This window comes from Balaenoptera physalus (assembly GCF_965194825.1).
Source record: "Balaenoptera physalus genome assembly, chromosome: 2".
NCBI classification, from domain to species: domain Eukaryota; kingdom Metazoa; phylum Chordata; class Mammalia; order Artiodactyla; family Balaenopteridae; genus Balaenoptera; species Balaenoptera physalus.
In genome coordinates, this window is record NC_138883.1 from 175,240,306 (window position 1) to 175,261,056 (window position 20,751).

Here is a 20,751-nt window from a genome sequence, read left to right on the forward strand (position 1 = left end):
CCTCTGGGTGCGAGCTCAAGCTCCGCTCCCGGGGAAACCCATCCGCCTCGTCAGCTGGGGGAGCCTCCTCTTGGAGACAGCCGCGGCGTCTCGGCGCAGACGACGGGCGCCTTGCTAGTTAGTGCCTTGAGTCGAAACGCACTTGGACTTGGTGTGGCCCTGCCCCGCCCAGACTTCTGTAAGATTGTTTCTGGAGGTGGAGAGAGGCCGTGGGATCCTCCCGCCAAAGACTCATTCTTAAGAACTTCTGGGGAGGAAGCGCCCACTTTTCACCCTGTTTCACTTTTCCCAGCCAGTGGAGCAGGCATGGGGCGGGGGGTGGAATAGGAGTCCCCCACCTGCGTGGATTGCACTGGAGCCAGTGTTCTGTGGGCGTGCATTGCACTGCAGCGCGGGATGCTGGATGTTGGAGGGAAACTGGAGGAAATAGGACGTGACAAGATACCAAAGGAGAAAAGTTTGCGCAGACAGAGGCAACCTACGGATGGAAAGCTAGCAAGAGCCCTTACCGCAGGAAACGTAGTATCCCACTGTTATGCACTCTGTGTCTCCTTTTTTTTAAAATCTTCTTCCAGATACACATGCTTTCTCCTAACAGTTCTTTCCTCTTTCCCCTTAAAGCACACAGTTAAGAAGGCAGGCTCTGGAGTCAGATGACTGGAATTCAAGCCCCAAATTCCAGGGTCCACCAGTCTTATTAGCTGTGTGAACTTGGGCAACTAAATCTGTCTATGCTTCAATTTCCTCAGTGGGAATAATTATAAAACCTACCTCGTGGGGTTGTTGTGAGATTTAAGTGAAATCATCCATGTAAACCACTTACAGGCCTGAAACAGCTTGAGTCACCCCAAATCAGTGTGTGAGCGCCATTCGGGCAACTCGGATCTCTGGTGATCCAGTGAAAGAAATTCTGAGCAGAGCAAGGGAAGCGATCTACTTGTTAGGTCGTCCTCCGGAAACCTGAACCTGGCCCTGGGCTGGAGACCACCCCCGAAAGACCACAGAGACGAAAGTTGGACCTGGTCCACGAGGATCCTGATCTGGGCTCTGGGCACCTCCCCCAGACGGAACTACCAGCCTGATCTGAGAAACTTAGATAATTTTGAGGAAGATGTTAACAATGGGAGATGGGGAAGTCTGAGGTGTGTCTGGGGAAGAAATACTGGCTGAAAATTGTTCAAATTTGATGAAAACTATGAACTACTGTTTTTAAAGGCATTTACATTGGAAAAAGAAGTAAAACTATTTGCAAGTGACAATATTGTGTTATTAGAAAAGCCTAATGAATCCACAAAAAAAGCTACTGGAACTAGTTGCAGGATACAAGGCCAATGTAACAAAAAATCAATCCTTTCATACATTCTAGAAATGAACAACTGGAAATTGAAATTTAGAGTAAAACTATCTAATGCTTATCAGCATCCCAAACCATGAAATATAGAGGGCTAAATTTAACAAAACGTGCAAGACCCGTACACTGAACACTATAAATCACTGTCAAGAGAAAGTGAAGACCTAAATAAATAGCTAATCTATGTTCGTGAACTGGAAGACTCAAGTTGTTCAACTGTCAGTTCTCTCCAAATCCCAGCAGAATATTTTTTAATTTGACAAGATAACTCTATAATTGATACAGAAATGTGTAGTAAGAACGAAGCTGGAACACATACATATCTGTTTTCAACAGTATAAAACTACAGTTTACAGGACAGTGGGGTAGGCATAAGGATAGACATACAGATCAGTGAATAGAGTCCAGACCCCCATACATATGGTCAACTGGTTTTCAACAAAGATGCGAAGTTTAAGTCTTTTCAACAAAAGGTGCTGAAACAACTAGATATCCACATTAAAAAAAAAACAAAAAACTTGATCCTTACCTTACACTATAGACAAGTATTCATTTGATATGGATCATAGACCTAAATATAAAAGCTAAAACTCTAAAACTTATGGAAGAAAACAGCAGAATCTTTGTGACCTTGGGGAAGGCAAAGATTTCTTAGATACAATGACCTAGAAAAAAGCATTTATCATAAAAGTAAAGACAGATGGAAATTCATCAAAATGTAAAACTTCTGTTATCCCAAAGACACCATTAAAAAAGTGAAAATATTCACAATACATGTATCTGACAAGGAACTTGTATCCAGAATATATAAAGAATTCTTATAACAATAATTTTTTTAAAATGAGCAAAAAATTTGAATAGACATGTCACAAAGAAGATATGGAAATAATAGCACATGGAAAGATGCTCGATCTTTTTAGTCATTAGGGAAATGCAAATTAAACCCACAATGAGACATCACTACATCTAATATTTTTAAATGTTGGCAAGGATGTGGAGCAATTGGCGTTCTCATACATGGCTAAAGAGAATACTACTTTGGAAAAAAATTTGGCAATTTCTTAAAAAGATCAACATACACTTGCTTACCATATGACCCAGTAACTTCATTCCTAGGTATTTAACCAAGAGAACGAAAATAGGTCCATACAAAGACTTGGACACCAACGTTCATAGCAGTTTTATTCATAGTTGCCCCAAACTGAAAATAATCCATGTCCATCAACATGTGAATGGATAAACAAATGGTAGTATGTTCATACAATGGAATATGACTCAGCAATGAAAAGAAACAAACTACTGAACATGCAACATGAATGAATCTAATAAACTCTATGCTGAGCAAAAGCAGATAGAAAGATTACATAGTATATGACTTCATTTATATGAAACTAGAAAAGGAAAATCTAATATACAGTGACAAGAAACAGGAAAGTTGTTGCCTGGTGCTGGGGATATGTGCAAAGAGAACAGACTGGGAATAGACACAGGAATCCTTTCGGAACAATGTAAGTGTTCTATTTGTTGATTGTGGTGTTACACAGGTGTATACATCTGTCAAAACTCATCACACTAAACACATAAAGCAGATGCATTTTATGTATATAAATTGTTACTTAGAGTTGGTTTTAGTGTCATGCATAATAAATAAAGTGTAAAATTTACAATATTGATATGTTTAGCATAAAACCCAAATTTTGTGGCAGAATGGGTTTGTATATTACAGTTAATAGTTTCTCCAATTATTTCTTTAAAACATTGAATATGACATGAGATGTAACATTTTCAGAGTGGCTATATTTTTAAACAAAGTTGAATATAACATTTTGGGGAAAAAACTTTGAAATATCCTAAGAGTAAATTACATGCCAACGGACTTCTAAAACTGTCCCTTTAAAAAGTAAATAATTTACTGTATACTACGTACAAATAGGGGGTACCAAAATGAATGAAAAATGGGGTCTGTCCTCAAAAGACCTACAGTGCTTTTTAGTGGATAAGAAACTCATACAAATAAATGTATTCCAAGATAATGTCAGAAACATACCACCTTTCATATGCCAGGCACTTCCACTGATTTAATCCATACAACAGTCTTTACAGATAGGTATTATTATCCACATTTTCAAATGAGGCAATTGAACTCTGGAGGGATTAAGAAACTTGCCCGAGGTCAGAATCTAGTAAGTAGAGATTTTGATGTTCTTCCTGACACCAAAGCTCGTATTCTATCATCAAATGCAGAGTAAAAGAAATCTGAAAAGTGAATCGCGGAGTGCTATGGGAATAACTTGTCTGGGGGCTCAGAAAATCACTTTTGAATACTTGAAGAATGAGTATGATTCCAACAGACAGATTGCAGGAGGATCTTGCAGGCTGAGTGCTCACCATGAACATGGGGGTGGGAAAAACAAGGAAGCTTGAGGATGAGTTGTGCACTTCGACTAAATCTTAAAAGTATCAGGCGAGAGGTAGAGTAGAAACACGTTGAGAACCACTCTATTTTAAAAGGCAGGAGTGAATTTCTGAACACTTGAGAGAAGGAAAATCATACTGAAGAAGCCTCTTTCCCAAGGTTAATCTGGCAGCAGTGTACTGAATGCAGAAGGCATGAGGGATGCAGGAAATGAGATGAGTTTCAGTCTGAGAGAGAAATGATAAAGCCCAGAGCTAGGTTGGTGGTCAACTTCAGCATGAAGAGGGCAATGAATAAGGAAATATCTTGAGACACAGCAGAGTCCCAAAAAAAAGGGTTTCATTTGCTTATTTGTTGAAGCAAAGGTGCCATAAGATATGAAGAGCCTGATTGTCTATGTGAAATAGGCTATTTCATGAAGCAAGGTCCCTGTGGTTGTGAGAGGGTTAGCGAGTAAGAACATAGATGGAGGAATTAGGTTTCAAAAAGAGAAAGGACCCTGCTTTCTCAGACAGGCATAAAGGAAATGGAGATGGAGGTATTTTGAGGCAGGGAAAAGAAAGTTGAGGTGGGAGCCTGCTTGAAAGCAAGGTGTCCCCAAAGCAAAGAAGATTTGGAATAGCTTTCTACATATAACACTGTTTCACTTCTCAAAACATCTTTTATCAATCTACACATTAGCCCTTGTCTTTAGGGTAAAAATGGATTAGTCAGCTTGGCTTCAGAGCTGTCTACTATAACCTGAACCTGGGGGAGCCAATCGAACATTTCTCTCTTATGAAGTGCCCGTCACCAAAATACTCTGACCCAACAAAGCAGGTCTGTTCATTGTCTGTAAACTGATCTGGCTAACTTTTAATCCAAACTTCCATTCTTTTCTCCCTACCCAAACTGCTATTTTCCCTTTCCTGTTTGTGTAAGTCTCATTCACTCTTCAAGGCTACATTCAATACCAATTTTTTCAAGTGGCTTTCCCTGATTGCTTCAGCTCATACTGGATCCTTATTCTTCCACAGAATTAGTTTGTACTGATAATGTGTCATTCATTTTAGTAGCTAATTATATACTGTCTTCTGCTTTTACTTAACACACTTGTGTGTGTTTTGGCTGTGGGGAAGAATTGCATACCAGTGATCAAGAACTGTATTCTTAAAAAATCCTTCTCAAAGGCTAATTAATGTTTTGCAATATTTAATACCTTTACTGAGGTATAACTGACATACAGTAAAGTGCATATATTCAAAAGGTGCAATTTAATAAGCCTTGGCATATGTATCATCTGTGAAACCTTCACCACAATCAAGATAGTGAACACGTACATCATCCCAGAGAGTTTCCCTCTGCTCCTTTTAATCCCTCCTCCTACCCCACCCCACCCCATGTGGTCTCCAGGCAACCACTGATCAGTTTCCCATTACTTTAAATGAGTCTACATTTTCAATAATTTTATATAAATGAAATCATACATTGTGTACTCTTTTCGTCTGGCTTCCTTCTCTCAGGATAATTATTTTGAGAAGGTCCAGCTTTATGGGCTTGCAACTGGTGTAGTCCCACAGGATCCTGTGCTTAAAAGGGCCTGACACTTGGTTTAATGCTCTACTGTCACTGTTTTGAAATTCTTAATAATATATGAACAAGGGAACCCATATTTTCATTTTGCTCTGTGTTCTACGAATTATGTAGCTGAATTATGAATCACGAATTATGAATTAGAGATTCATCCATGTTGTGTATCAGTAATTCACTCTTTTATTGCTGGGAAGTATTCTATTATATGGATATACCACAGTTTGTTTATCCATTCACCACATAATTTGTTTATCTACTCATGCTTAGATATTTTTTTCCAGTTACAAATAAAGCATCTATGAACATTCGTTGACAAATCTTTGTTCGGATCTATGCTTTCATTTTTCCTAGGTAAATACTTAGGAGTGGAATGACTGGCTTGCATGGTTGGTATATGCCTACCTTTTTAAGAAGCTGCCAAAATGGGCTTCCCTGGCGGCGCAGTGGTTGAGAATCTGCCTGCCAATGCAGGGGACACGGGTTCGAGCCCTGGTCTGGGAAGATCCCACATGCCGCGGAGCAACTACGCCCGTGAGTCACAACTACTGAGCCTGCGTGTCTGGAGCCTGTGCTCCCAACAAGAGAGGCCGCGATAGTGAGAGGCCCGCGCACCGCGATGAAGAGTGGCCCCCGCTTGCCGCAACTAGAGAAAGCCCTCGCACAGAAACGAAGACCCAACACAGCCAAAAATAAATAAATAAATTTTAAAAAATAAAAGAAAAAAAAAGAAACTGCCAAAGTGTTTTCCAAAGGGGTTGTACCATTTTACATTCCCACCAGCCATGTAGAAGACTTTCAGTGGCTCTGCATCCTGGCCAACACTTGGTATGGTCAGTATTTGAAATTTTATATTAATGTATTCTAATTGATGTGTTGTGCTATCTCATTGTGGTTTTAATTTTCATTTCCCTAATGACTAATGGGCTGATCTTCTTTTCATGTGCTTGTTTGTCAATTGTGTATTTTCTTTGCTTTAGAGACTATTCAGATCTCTTGCCCATTTTCTTAGTGGTACAATCGTGTTCTTATTGTTTCGAGAGTACTTTATATATTCTGGATACAAGTCCTTTATCAGATATATCATGGGCACATATTTTCTCCCAGTTTGTGAGTTGCTTTTGTTTTGATGAAGTCCTATTTACTAATTTTTTTCTTTGATAGATTATGTCTTTGATGTCATATCTAAAACTCTTGCCTAACCCAAGGTCACAAAATGTTTTGTCCAGTTTTCTTGTGGAAGATTAATAGTTTGGAGCTCTACATTCAGGCCTATAATCCATTTTGAGTTAATTTTTGTATATGGTGTGAAATATAGATTGAAATTCATATTTTTGCTTATAGAGAACCAAGTGTTCCAGTACCATTTGTTGAAAACCTATCCTTTCTCTGCTGAATTGCCTTTGTATGTTTGTCAAAAATCAGATGTCCATATATGTATGGATGTATTTCTCAAATGTCTATTTTGTTCCATTGATTGATTAGTCTATCTTTATACCAGTACCATACTGTCTTGATTATAATAGCTTTAAAACAAATCTTGAAATCAGAGTTAATGATTTGTGTCGGTGACAGTGTTAGTGACCGTGTTAGTGACGTTAGTGATATAATGTGATATGTAATGCGTGTTTTCAGCATATAGTGATAAAACTTAACTAGGCTTGATGTGGTTATTTCAACAGGATAAGAACAATGATATCATTAATGGGACGTGATGTCATTAACTGAAGAGAAAAAAACAATTAAAAATTTTAACCAGTTTTTCTATTTGTAAGTATCACAATAGGAATGAATATGAGAGAGAAGAAAGCTGGTAGAGTCAAGAAGAGAGTATTTATAAAATGCAGCTGAAGTGAGTAAGGGAAGTACAACTAAAAGCAAATACAAAGAGAACGAGAACTGAAATGTTAAGAGTGAGAAACCTCTAAACACAGAGGTACTAATCTAGAAAATGATAAATTGAGCACTGTATTTTGGGAGGAATGTTGGAATTAATTTAATTTTTTATTGATGTGAAAACTGAGGCACAGTGATATCATTACCTAGAGCTTACTAGCATCTCCTCTAAAATAGAATCAATCCTACAAATGTGGTTCTAGGCAGAAAGTTGAAAGTCCAACCTTTGTAAGTAAAATCCTTCTGTTCTAGTCATATTATTTTAAGTAAGAAATTCATTCTCGAAGAACAATTTCATACCTTACAAAATTGATAATGAAAACGAAATGAAAGATACACATATGCTATTATAAACATTAATTATGTTAGACTAAACACAATATAAAAAGTAGTATCTTAAGTGCTCCTTTGGGGAACATTTGCTACATAGGCACAGATACAGCAAGGGAACTTTAGAATGAAGCTGCCTTTTTCCTTGTATATTTCCTTACAGTAAGCACATTCATTTTTCACTGTGCCAGGAAACTTTGAGCTACCTTCATAATTGGAGTCATCTGTTTTGAAAATCTGTGGCTTATTTTAACACGCCTGGAAGCCTCTGAAAAGTCTTTGAATGGTAAATGCTGGGGAGGAGCAGATTCCTTGGTGACGTCTTCATTTTCAAAGATCCTTCATGATACACCAGCTGCAAACTGAGTCAGCGGAATCACCATAAACCCTCACCAACTGTTGAGTGTTGCTAATCCAGTTACCCAGTCATTAGCAGTTATTAGGTTAAAGATGTATAATCTTTATAATAAGAAAGGGGTCAAAAGTGGAAGTCAAGTGAGCTATAATAAATCAAGGGAGTTTATGTTTATTATAAAACTATCTTTTGTTGTGAAAAGGCTATTTATAGACCCTTGCATTTTACAGATTTGTCCGACCTGCTCAAAGAAAACATGTTAAACCATGTTACTCAGAAGAAGCAGTTGTTTTAGAATTATTTATTAGGAGAGCCTGGGGAGGTGGGGCAATCTTGCTGGGGAATGACCTGAGGGTGTGGTTTTCAAACATTTTTACCTTCACTCATATTTTTAAGTGATTGTCTAAAAATGTTTCATCAAAACTATAAATTGTTGCAAAGGATATTCTTGCTGGTGATTTTTAAACAGCTTTATTGAGGTATAATTGACATAAAATAATCTTTACATATTTAAAATGTATAATTTGATAAGTATTGACATATACATATCCATGAAACTACTACCACCACTATCAAAATAATGAAGATATACCATCAACCCATCCCTTCCCAATTTCTTCATACCCCTTGGTCATCTCCAGTGAATCCATCTAGACCCAAAGTTAATTTTGTTAAAGGATTTCAACAAGAAATTACATTTCTTTAATAGAAACAGAGCTATTCAAGTTAACTATTTCTGTCCTGAGCTTTAGTAGTTTGTGCAGTTGAAGGAATTTGCCATTTCCTTTAAGTTATCTAATTTATAGTTATAGAGTTGGCCATAATACTCCCTTATTATCTTTTTAATATCTGTAGCATCTGTAGTGATGTCACTTCTCTCATTTCTGAAATTTGTAATTTGTATCTTTTCTTTTTTCCCTCATCAGTCCGACTACAGTTTTATCAATTTTATTTATTGCCTTTTATTTTCCCCTATTGTTTTTCTGTTTCCTTTTTCATTGCTTTCCTCTCTGATGTTTACTGCTTCCGTTCTTCTGCTTTCTTTGGGTTTCATTTGCAATTTTTTCTAGATTCTTAAAACAAAAGCTGAGACAATTGATTCGAGAGCTTTTTTCCAGTATATATGCTATATTATAAATATCCCTCTAAATACTGCTATAACTGCTTCCCATAAATTCTGATATGTTGTATTTTCAATATCATTCCATTCACAATACTTCTTATTTTTCATTTTTATTTCTCCTCTGACCAATGGGTTATTTAGAAGTGTTACTTAGTTTCCAAATATTTGGGGACTTTTAAATATTCTTCTGTAATTTATTTTTAATTTAATTCTACTGTACTCAGAAAACATACTTTGTATGACTTGAATCCTTTTAAATTTATTGAGATTTGTTTTGTGGCCTGGAATATTCTCTATCTTGATAAGTATGTCATGTGCACTTAAAAAGAATACATAATCAGCTTTCATCAGATGTAGTGTTCTATCAGTTTCAATTAAGACAAGCTGGTTGATAGTTTTATTTAAGCTTCTACAGCCTTACTGACTTCTATCACTATCGAGACAGGGGAGTTGAAATTTCCAACTATAATCATGGAGTTGTCTTGTTTTCCTTGAAGTTCTATCAGTTTTTGTTTTATGTTCTTTGAAGTTGTCACTATATGCAAAACTATATAGTTTTCTCATATTCTCTTGATTATTTGACTCTCTTTTCATTAAAAAGTGATGTTCTATATTTCTGGTAATAGTCTTTGATCTGAAACCAACTTTGGCATTAATATAACTGTTCAAGTTTTCTTTTGGTTAGTGTTAGCATGGTATATGTTTATATACCATGACACAGTCGTGTATTTAAAATAGGTTTCTTGTAGATAGCTTGGTAATTTTTGATTAGATGTCAGACGTTGTGTATTTTATCTTGTCAGGTGATGCATATTTTTGGGTTCCAGCATGTCTCCAGTGCTCTGCCCTATAAACCGTAACAACCTTGGCCCCTCTGGACCTGCAGCTCTGTTTTCTCATCTCAAGGAGACTGAGCTCTATGCCATGGCCTGGAAGCTCTATCCAGGCAGTAAACAAGGGCAATCATAAGGCTCACTTTATTTGTGTCCCACCTCTCAGGGATAACTCTCTTTGTTGCCTGACGTCCAGGGTCACTGAGAACTGTTGTTCATATATTTTGTCTGTTTTTCCAGTTGTTTCCAGCAAGAAGATAAATCCAGTCTCTGTTATTCCATCTTGGTGAAAGGCGAAGTCTGAAACCTATATTGCTCTAATGTTTTTTCTTAACTTTAGCACTAAGACCATCATTATAATATTAAGTAGTAGTGTGAAAATGGGCATTCTTGTATGGCTTCTTTTTATAGAAAAATCATTCTCTTTCACCACTGAGTGCAATGTTAGGTCTAAGTTTTTTGAAGATGCCTTTTGTCAGGTTGAGAAATGTTTCTTCTATTCTTAGTTTGTTGTTTTTATCACAAAGGCTTTTGAATTATGTCAAATGGTATTTTTCTGTACCTACTGAGATTTTCATACGATTTTTCTCTTACATTCTGTTAGTACTGTCAACTGCGTTGACTGATTTTCAAGTACTAAAGTAACTTTATATTCCTGGGATACTCTCTCCTTAGTCATGATGTATTCTCTTTATATTCCTGTATATTTCTTTTTTAAAGGATTATTATTATTTCTGTTAATGAGGGATATTGTTTAATGCTTTGTTATAATGTCTTTGTTTGATTTTAGTGTCAGGGTAATGTCGGCCTCATAAAATAATTAAGAACTTGTTCCCCACTGAGGTATTTTCTAAAAGATTTTGTAGATGTTTGATATTATTTCTTCCTTACAAGTCTGATAGAATTAACTACTGAATTCATGGGTCTAGAGATTTTTGTGGAGTGTAACTAAGAATTTAATTTCTGTTATTGATAGATAGATATATATATATATATATATATATAGATATAGATATATATATATATATATGTTTTCAAGTTTTGTTTCTTCTTGACCCAGTTGTGATCATTTACATCTTTCAAGGATTTTTTTTTCCCCTTTTGCCTATGTTGTCAAATTTATTGGTGTAAAGGTTTTTAAAAGAATATTTATGAATGTTCTGGTTTAATATTATTTAATTTCTGTAATGTCTTAATTATAGGGTCTATAGTCATGTTGCTTCTTTAATTCCTGATATTGACAGTTTATGTGTTTCCCCTTTATCTTTTGATCTAGGTAGAGTGTTACCAATTTTATTCATTTTTTTTAAAAGATTAAATTTTGGTTTTATTGATTTTCTCTATCACTTGTGTTTTATTTCACTGATTTCTGGTTTTATCTTTATTATTTCTCTTCTCTACTTGAGTTCTTTATCTTCTTAAGGTAGAAGCTTAGCTCATTGATATTAGATGTTTCTTTTCTAATATCTAATGCTTAAACTATTCCTCTAAGCATCACTTTAATTGCATCTCACAAATTCTGATTTGTTGTTTTCACTTTCATCCAGTTCAAAATATTTTCTGATTTTTCTTTGACACATAGGTTATTTAGAACTGTTCTGTTTAATCTTTACATAAATTGAAAATTTTCAGATATCTTTCTGTTATCTTTCTAAGTTAATTCTGTTTTAGTCAAGGAACAAAATCTATTTAATTTTATCCTTTAAATTATTTTGAGTCATTATAAGACCCTGCATATTGTCTATCTTTGTTACTGTTCTGTGTCTACTTGGCAAGAATGTTATCTTGCAGAGTTTGGGTGGGCCATCATAAATGTCAATTTGATCAAGTTGGTTGAGAGAGTTCTTCGAGTCTTCTATGTAATTACTGATTTTCTATTTGTTCTATCTTTACCTGAGAGAGGAGTATTAAAACAGCTAACAAACAGCTATTTCTCCTATCAGTTCTGTAAATCTTGCTTCCTTTTTTTCCAGTTCTGTCTTTAGGTTGATACACAATTGATATTATTATGTCTTCTTGGCGAATTTATGCCTTTATCATTGTAAAATGTCATTTATTATCCCTTTTGGTAATTTTGGGGTTTCCCCTCCCTGTGGCACAGTCCAGAAACTGACCCTGGACAGAAAGCTGTGGCAATCATAGGGCTCACTGCTTGTTCCCTTTCTCCTTGGGATCCCAGTCTGTTGGTTTAGGTCTGAAATCAGTTTTTCCATATACTTTATCCAGTCTTCTCTTGGTTATGGTGAAAGGTAAGTCCAGATCCTGTTACTCTCTCATGGCTGGTAACAGAAGTGTGCCAATTTAATCGTGACATATTTTATTACTACAGTTAACAGATATTTATGGAACACTTAGTGGAAAGTCTGGAAATATCAAGAGAGTCACAGACCAATGCTATACAAACAAGTAAAAAGTTACAATAGTGTGGCAGCTTTCAAATACGGCCCCCAAATTCTTTTATACTCCTTCCATCGAAGGGTGGATTTTATTTCCTTTCCCCGTCAGTGCAGATGCTGCCACAGCTTGTCCAGTAGAATATGACTGAAACCCTGCTGTGCCCACCTCCTAGCTCAGGTCTTAGAAACTGGAGGTTTTCTCTTCCTGACTCTTGCAACGCGCAGCCCGATATGCTGACACATAGGAGGTTCCCTGTAGGTGTTCTGGGCTGCAGCCCCAGTGACCCCGCCGACTGCCAGTATCAGTGGCCAGACATGTAAGTGTGCAAGCTTTCGAATGACTGCAGCCCCAAGTGTAAAGTCATCCCAGCCTTGAGCCACCCCTGCTGACACTGTGTGGAAGAAAGTCAAGCTGTGCCTGCAGAGCTCTGTCCACTTTTTTGATTTGCAAGCAAAGAAAATGATTATTGTTGTCCTAAGTCGCTAAGGTTGGGTGGCTTTTATGTAGTAAAAGACACTTGGAACAAATATAATACCATTAAGCGCTGTGATAGAAACGGCCAATAATCAAATAACTAACAAATACTTATTACATGCCTAGTACAGGTCAGGTGCTGAGTTAGGAAAGGCTTTTGGGAATTGAAATTGAGTGGAGGTTTAGAGAGGGTATGGAATCAGAGCAGGAAAGGCAGAACAAATTGCTTGTTTGAAGACATGGAAAGTATGGGGGCATCAGAAAGACTAAAGTAGAGGGGCTGAAAAAAGACTTTAAAAAAATGAGGGACTTCCCTGGCAGTCCAGTGATTAAGACTCTGCACTTCCACTGCAGGGGGCATGGGTTCGATCCCACATGCCACTCAGTGTGGCCAAAAATAAATAAATAAATAAAGAAAGAAAGAATAAATAAATAAATAAATAAAATTTAAAAATGAGATTTTCAGGGGCCAGTTCTGTAAGGATGTAACGTTAAGGAATTAGAATTGAATTATTTATTTAATGACTGTATTCTCCATAAGCTATATTCCATAAAAGAGCTTTTATCCCTATGATATTTCCAGTATTTAGTATGGTACTTCGTACACATAAGGAGTTAATAAATATTTATTAAATGACTGAGTGACTGAAGAACCACATGAGAATTTTAGAGGAATAACAATCAGATTTGTGTTTTAGAAAAATCATTCCAGCAGGGGTGTGGAGAATGGTTTGGAGACAGGTAGGTGTATTAACTCAGCTGCCATGAGAACATACCATAGACTGGGTGGCTTAAACAACAGAAATTTATTTATTTTTTACCGTTCTAGAGGCTGGAGTCTGAGATCAGGGTGCCAGCATGGTTAGGTTCTGGGGAGCTCTCTCTTCCTGGCTTCCAGATACAGGTGCCTTTCCATTGTGTCCTCACATGGCAGAGAGAAGAGAAAAAGGAAGGTCTCTGGTGTCTATTCTTATAATGGCACTAATCCCACCATGAGGGCCCCACCCTCATGTCCTCATATAAACCTAATTACCTAATTACCAAAGGCTCCATCTCTAAATGTCATCACGTTAGGGGTAAGGACTTCAACATCTGAATTCTGTGGGGACACGATTCAGTCCATAGCAGTAGGAAAGGAGAAAAACGTAGTAGGAGACGAATGTAATAATTCATCCAAAGGATGATAAGAGTGTGAACTAAAGTAGTGTTAGTAATGTTCCTAGGATATTTCTTTTCCTAAACCTTAGAATTATAGTTTTTTCCTGGAGTAACTCCACTTGCATGTTGCTGTCTTGTTTTTAAAGACAGAAGAATTTTCAAAATCAAACAAACAAAAAAAAGGGATTTAACATTTAAAAATTAACCATAGAATTTCGTAAACACATATTACAGAAACACTTGAAAGTGTCTGTACGTTTTAAAAACTATGGTAAAACTAAAAGTGAAACTCATGTAGTTTTAATGTTTTAAGGGATAATAATGGAAAGCTAACCTCAAAATACAAACCACTTGCACTTTTTCTATTTGGTTTTATGTTAAATAATATTAAAAATGTTTATTATTTATAGCATATTAATGATAAAAGCCCCAAAGAGCTATAACCATTCTTCTAAGTCAGAATACATAGATAATGCTATCAAGACTAATAGTTGTGTTATTACTTCACTATTTCCAGTGCTCACATATTGATGATCAAGGCTTGAACAATTTGATCACTAGCTTATTGCTGGCAACAGAATTATTCAGTGAAGCACAAAGCACATCCAAATGCATCTTCATAAATATTTGGCTCTGATACATGGCGATTATGATAATGTGCCCCAGACACTAATGCCCGGGAACTTGAGGTAGACACCTGTTTCTGTCAGCCCAGTAATCAAGAACCGGTTTTTGAGAGAGAATGCTCTGCTTTACATATCAAGAGTGATGTTTTGGAAGAATTGTATACTCATCATAATGAAACACAAGCAAGTTTTGGTACTGGCTCCTTAAAATGTTAAGAACCGGTGGCACTAATGTACCACATTTTTTACATTGCTGTGTTAACTTTTTTTCTGCTCTTGAAAGACATATAGAATCATCACTAAAATATCTGGAAAATATAAAGTGCCTAAAGAGCAAAATATCACAAATCTTACCATTCAGAGATAATCGTAATATTCTCACCTATTTCCTCTCAGAATTTAAAAGTTGGGGGTATTTTGTAATCTCATATGGTTTTATAAGCTGCTTTTACAAACTTATGTATTTAAATGTCTATCTATGTAAATATAGATCTATATTATCACCTTTAATAGCCGGGGAGTTTTTACATTGTGTGTACTATGATTTACTGAACCAATACTAGTTAAAACGATTACTTACACTTACTTAGCGCTTGCTGTATGCTGGGCACCTAAGGGCTTCGTTTGTGTGAATCCATTTGATCCTCACAACCTGATTATTACTCCTGTTTCATACCGATGAGGAAACTGAGGCACCAAGAGGGAAGTAATGTGTTCAATCCCTAATGTCGGGCATTTTCGTGTTTAACAATGCTCTGATATTATAAACAAGGTTGCCATGAATATATTTGTTCACGTTCTTAAAGAATGTCTTTAGGATAAATTGCAAAAAGTAGAATTGTTGGGTCCAAAGGTATTCACGGTTTTAAAAGTTTGTGTTACATACCTCCAGATATTTCTCGTAGGGAGACTGTAATAATTTCATCCAACATTGTGAGTGTACGATTCCCCACATCCCTCTTTTTCATCTGTCTCAATGACCAACACGTATCTAAATGCTACTCTAATCGTCATTTTTCACATTTAGAAATGGGACTTCATTCTTAATGGATGTTTCTAAGCCCTCCTCGTATTCCAAAATACCAATCCTGTTGTCCACACGTTGTAAACGTTTACATGCTACATTCGGAAGTGCTCTAATTGTGGTAGACTTACATAACTTCAATTTACATGCAAGATGCTCTAAGTTCCTTCCAAGAGGGATGCAGAAATTTCTAGAAGATGCTCCTTAACATTTCTACAGGATATAGAGAATTTTTTTTGTAAAGTTATAAATAAAATGACGAAATAGTTTAAGTTATTACGAATCACTAATCAATCGCTAGCTCCATTTTCAGTTTTCTCTTTTTGCTCGGTTTCGGGGGGGGGGCGGGTATCGCAAATCTTCTTGCCCTGTGCCACTGCTTTGCCAATCACCGTAATCGCTTAGTGAGTGTACAGTCAGTCAGTAGGTGCCAATGCCCAGCTAGAAGTGCTTTTGACCGAGCCTCCGAAGCGGGCGTTCGGGGCCTCTCGGGAAGGTGCCAGCGCAGCCTCAGCCGCCGCGAGCACCGCGCGCCCGACACGCCCCTCGTGCGCGCCCGACACGCCCCTCGTGGGGACTCTGGCCAAGCCGACCCGCTCACATGACTTCACCAAGCAAGTTCCTCGTCACCGCAGGCAGAGAATTGAACTCACAGCCCTTTTACCTAGATGCCCCCGAGTGAAGGGGCTTCCATCCCCCTCCCCAGAGACCAGAAAGTTGTGACAACCAACGGAACGGGTGGGAGAAAGGGTCTTACCTCTCCCCAGCCTCGACCCCTTTTCTTTCTACTCAGCCTCTGATTCACGCCTGGGCTCGCTAGTCGGCTTGGGCGCGCCCGGAGGACCCCGTCCTCCGGAGGTTCCCGACCAAGGCCAAAGCAGGAAGCGCAGGCATCACGGCCACTCTCCCGTGTGGCTAATCAAAGTGGGGTCGGACGGAGGGGCGCTGGGGTTGGGCCGCTTTGGGCGGGGCAGGTTCCGGGCAGGTTCTGGGCAGGCGGCGCCGAGGTCGCCCAGATTGGCGCGGTAGCTGGAGGGTCGGGGAGAGGAGGAGCTGTCGCGGACCCCGGGGGGTCCGTCTCGGTCGCTGTTTTTGCCTGAGGAGCCTTCGTTCCTCGGTCGTACCCTGACTCCCGCGGTGTCGAGGGGGAGTCCCTGCGGACACCTCAGCACGCAGCGGAGATGCCTCTCTTTGCCACCAATCCCTTCGATCAGGACGTCGGTAGGTGCTTCTGCCGCCCGCTGTCCACCCCCGGCGGGCCGCGAGCCCGCTCTGCCCGCTCGCGGCGGACGGTCTGGACCCCCCGGGCCGGGCGAGTCCTGCCCCTTCCCTGATGCTCTTTTCTGTAAGAGTTTGGAGGAGGTTGGGGGCTCGGCGCATCCTCTTGGAAAGAAGGGGGACTGTGAGAGTCTGGGAAACGGGCCTTGAGCTGGGGCTGTGGGTTCCGAAAGAACTGCTGGAGAGGTGGGTGTCGAAGGCCGCGGAGGAGCAGCTGGGGCGGGAGCTGGTGCTGGGACGGTGCTTCTGGGAGGACAGAGTCGAGAGCTAGGGAGTCTCCGCTAGCGTAGGATGATAAGCCGTATGATAGAGTGTTTCCCGGGACACATGTCAGACGTCTGGAACTACGGGAATGTTTTAGGTTGGCTTCCTTAGGGGACTTTAAAATCTGTGATAGAACTGTAACGGGAGGACAGAGCTTCTGGTTCAGGGCGGACTGTCAGAGATTTTGGGAGAGAGTGATGAAGATGGAATACTTGGCAACAGTGTAGACGTCATTGAGGGCCGGAGACACTGGGCTGCCTTCCTTGGGTAGGTCTCAGTACTTTAAGTGTGGAAGAGGACCGGGCATCCGAAAATGCTAATTTGTTCTGAATTTGAAATGGTCTGTTTTTGGTTTTCTGAATCATCGGTTTTAAGTACTGATCATACCAGTTCAACAGGTTAGTTTGTGTGTGTGTGTGTGTGTGTGTGTGTGTGTGTGTGTGTATTTTCCTGGTCTGAGGGTAATAATTACAGGAGTTTGAGTTTTCAGGGAGAGAATTTGGGGGTGATTTGAATGCTCCTAGCATTTGGGGCACACGAATGTGGAATGAAAGCAAGTTAAATACCGTGCCTAATTGCTAGAGTAAAGAAGAATAAGGACACCCTAATGGAGTTGCTTTTCATGTCTTTGTATATCGTAATGATAAAAGGTTTGAATTTTGCTTTTTAACTGTAACTTATAGCCTGCCACTGAAGCTTGAAGGTTTGGGTTAAGACTAGAAAAAGGTTCAATCCCATCCCTGCCACTGCCTAGCTCTGAGTGGACTCATGGGCAAGTTACTGAAGCCCTTTGAGTCCCAATGTCCTCGTCTTTAAAGAGAGGGAAAACACATTCTGTTTGTGGTTCAGTGGAATAGTATGTGTAGAGGGGCCTCCTACAGTGCCTTTCTATGGTGGGCACCGACTAAATGATGGCTTTCTTCGGTTCCAGTTTAAACGAATGTCCTGAATCTTAGCAGTGGATGGAACTTTAGAGATGACTAGTAATAGTTAATAAATAAATAATTGGGAAATTACATTTAATTTAATTTAATAAGCACTTAGCACACATTATTTACAGGACACTGCTCAGTGACATAAGAGAGTGATGAATAAGCAGCATGCTGCTGCTCTCAAGCAGGTTTATAACTTACCACATTAATTTCCAGGGAAAATGTGTACAATAAAACAACTTCTTAATACCTTCTTCTTCTGTTGCCAGCACCTTGATCTAGTTTTCATGGTTGTATGTAATCTAGCTTCCAACTACCCAATCACCTTTATATCCTGTTGCCTTTTGAACCCACATTTCCATTGGATTCTTTTTTTTTTTTAACATCTTTATTGGAGTATAATTGCTTTACAATGGTGTGTTAGTTTCTGCTTTATAACAAAGTGAATCAGTTTACATATACATATGTTCCCATATCTCTTCCCTCTTGTATCTCCCTCCCTCCCACCCTCCCTATCCCACCCCTCTAGGTGGTCACAAAGCACAGAGCTGATCTCCCTGTGCTATGCGGTTGCTTCCTACTAGCTATCTATTTTACGTTTGGTAGTGTATATATGTCCATGCCACTCTCTCTTTGTCACATCTTACCCTTCCCCCTCCCCATATCTTCAAGTCCAGGAAAACATAGGCTGAACACTTTATGACATAAATCACAGCAAGATCCTTTTTGACCCAGCTCCTAGAGAAATGGAAATAAAAACAAAAATAAACAAATGGGACCTAATGAAACTTAAAAGCTTTTGCACAGCAAAGGAAACCATAAACAAGACCAAAAGACAACCCTCAGAATGGGAGAAAATATTTGCAAATGAAGCAACTGTCAAAGGATTAATCTCCAAAATTTACAAGCAGGTCATGCAGCTCAATAACAAAAAAACAAACAACCCAATCCAAAAATGGGCAGAAGACCTAAGTAGACATTTCTCCAAAGAAGATATACAGATTGCCAACAAACACATGAAAGAATGCTCAACATCATTAATCATTAGAGAAATGCAAATCAAAACTACAATGAGATAATCATCTCACACCGGTCAGAATGGCCAGCATCAAAAAATCTAGAAACAATAAATGCTGGAGAGGGTGTGGAGAAAAGGGAACCCTCTTGCACTGTTGGTGGGAATGGAAATTGATACAGCCACTATGGAGAACAGTATGGAGGTTCCTTAAAAAACTAAAAATAGAACTACCATACGACCCAGCAATCCCACTACTGGGCATATACCCTGAGAAAACCATAATTCAAAAAGAGTCATGTACCAAAATGTTCATTGCAGCTCTATTTACAATAGCCAGGACATGGAAGCAACCTAAGTGTCCATCATCGGATGAATGGATAAAGAAGATGTGGCACATATATACAATGGAATATTACTCAGCCATAAAAAGAAACGAAATTGAGTTATTTGTAGTGAGGTGGATGGAGTTAGAGTCTGTCATACAGAGTGAAGTAAGCCAGAAAGAGAAAAACAAATACTGTATGCTAACACGTATATATGGAATCTAAAAAAAAAAAAAAGGTCATGAAGAACCATTGGATTCTTAATGTCACACCTTTCCCAGTACCTATGCCACCCAGTTCAGACACAGGCTCCTTCTTGCTTTTATACTTCTGTTTGTATTATTTCTTCTACCTTTCTTCACCTACTTATGATTAAAAGTCAACTCAGAATCCAACTCATACCTGAATCATTTCCTGATTACTCTAACCTAGGGTTTCTTATTAGCGACACTGCGGATGGTTTGGACCAGATAAATGTCTTTGTCGTGGGCGTCTGTCCTCTGCAATGTAGGGTGTTTAGCAGCATCCCTGACCTCTTCCCACTAGACGCCAGTGGCACCTCTCCCCACCGAAACCCCAGTTATGATTTAAAACATCTCCAGACATAGCTAGATGTCCCCTGGGGGCACGAAATAGTTTCCAGTTGAGAAACACTGCTCTAGCCCACTGTAATCTCCACCCTTTTCAAAAGTCCTGGGACACTTTTTGTCTTTACCAAATTATTTCGCATTAAAGATAGTTATATCTTGTGTTAAGCCCCTGAACTCTTATTGGTTGACACAGAGTAGGTGCTTAATAAAAGTTTGTTGAATTGAGAACGTGTCCATTGAGCCTGTTAGACGGTAAGCTTCTTGAGTGTGGGAACATTGTTTTGCTCCAGAAAAGCTTACTTTTTGTTTGTTTTTTGTTTTGCTTTTGTTTGTTTGTTTTTGGCCACACTGCTGTGTGGCTTGCGGGATCTTAGTTCCCCATTGAACCCGCACGCACCCTCAGTAGTGAAAGCGTGGAGTCTTAACCACTGGACCGCCAGGGAACTCCCAGAAAAGCTTACTTCTTAAAGTTAGGTTTTAGTGTTTGGATCAATTCTCTCCTCACGATCCATGTATCAAAATATCGTGAAAGTTTATCTAAGAAGACCTGCCAGAGACTCTCAGCAAATCATCCTTGGACAGAGTCCAATAGACTCCCATTTAAAATTTTTCACTAGTATAGCATGTAGAATATAGTATGTAGAATATATTTAACAATATTTCTTCTTAGTTTGTCCATCAGTGAGTATGTCAGTGATATTAAAGTACTCCCACTAACTCACTTGATACATTTATCACTTAACATTAGCATATATTTTTACTACTTCAGAATTAATTGCCTTTAGCTTTATTCA

At 38.7% G+C, this 20,751-nt stretch overlaps 2 protein-coding genes across 2 annotated transcripts in view; both read left to right on the forward strand.

Annotated features, from left to right (window-relative positions):
- The window catches only part of LOC309656442 (uncharacterized protein), a 14,924-nt gene extending 3,325 nt beyond the window's left edge, over window positions 1-11,599 (forward strand). The window contains exon 2 of the mRNA XM_082452974.1: window positions 826-11,599. Within this exon, the coding sequence (XP_082309100.1) occupies window positions 826-841 (16 nt within the window). The 3' untranslated portion in view covers window positions 842-11,599. The remainder of the gene's footprint in view (window positions 1-825) is intronic.
- A 4,970-nt stretch (window positions 11,600-16,569) lies between these two features.
- STAM (signal transducing adaptor molecule) overlaps window positions 16,570-20,751 on the forward strand; it is a 68,310-nt gene continuing 64,128 nt past the window's right edge. Inside the window, exon 1 of the mRNA XM_082452872.1 lies at window positions 16,570-16,773. Within this exon, the coding sequence (XP_082308998.1) occupies window positions 16,734-16,773 (40 nt within the window). The 5' untranslated portion in view covers window positions 16,570-16,733. The remainder of the gene's footprint in view (window positions 16,774-20,751) is intronic.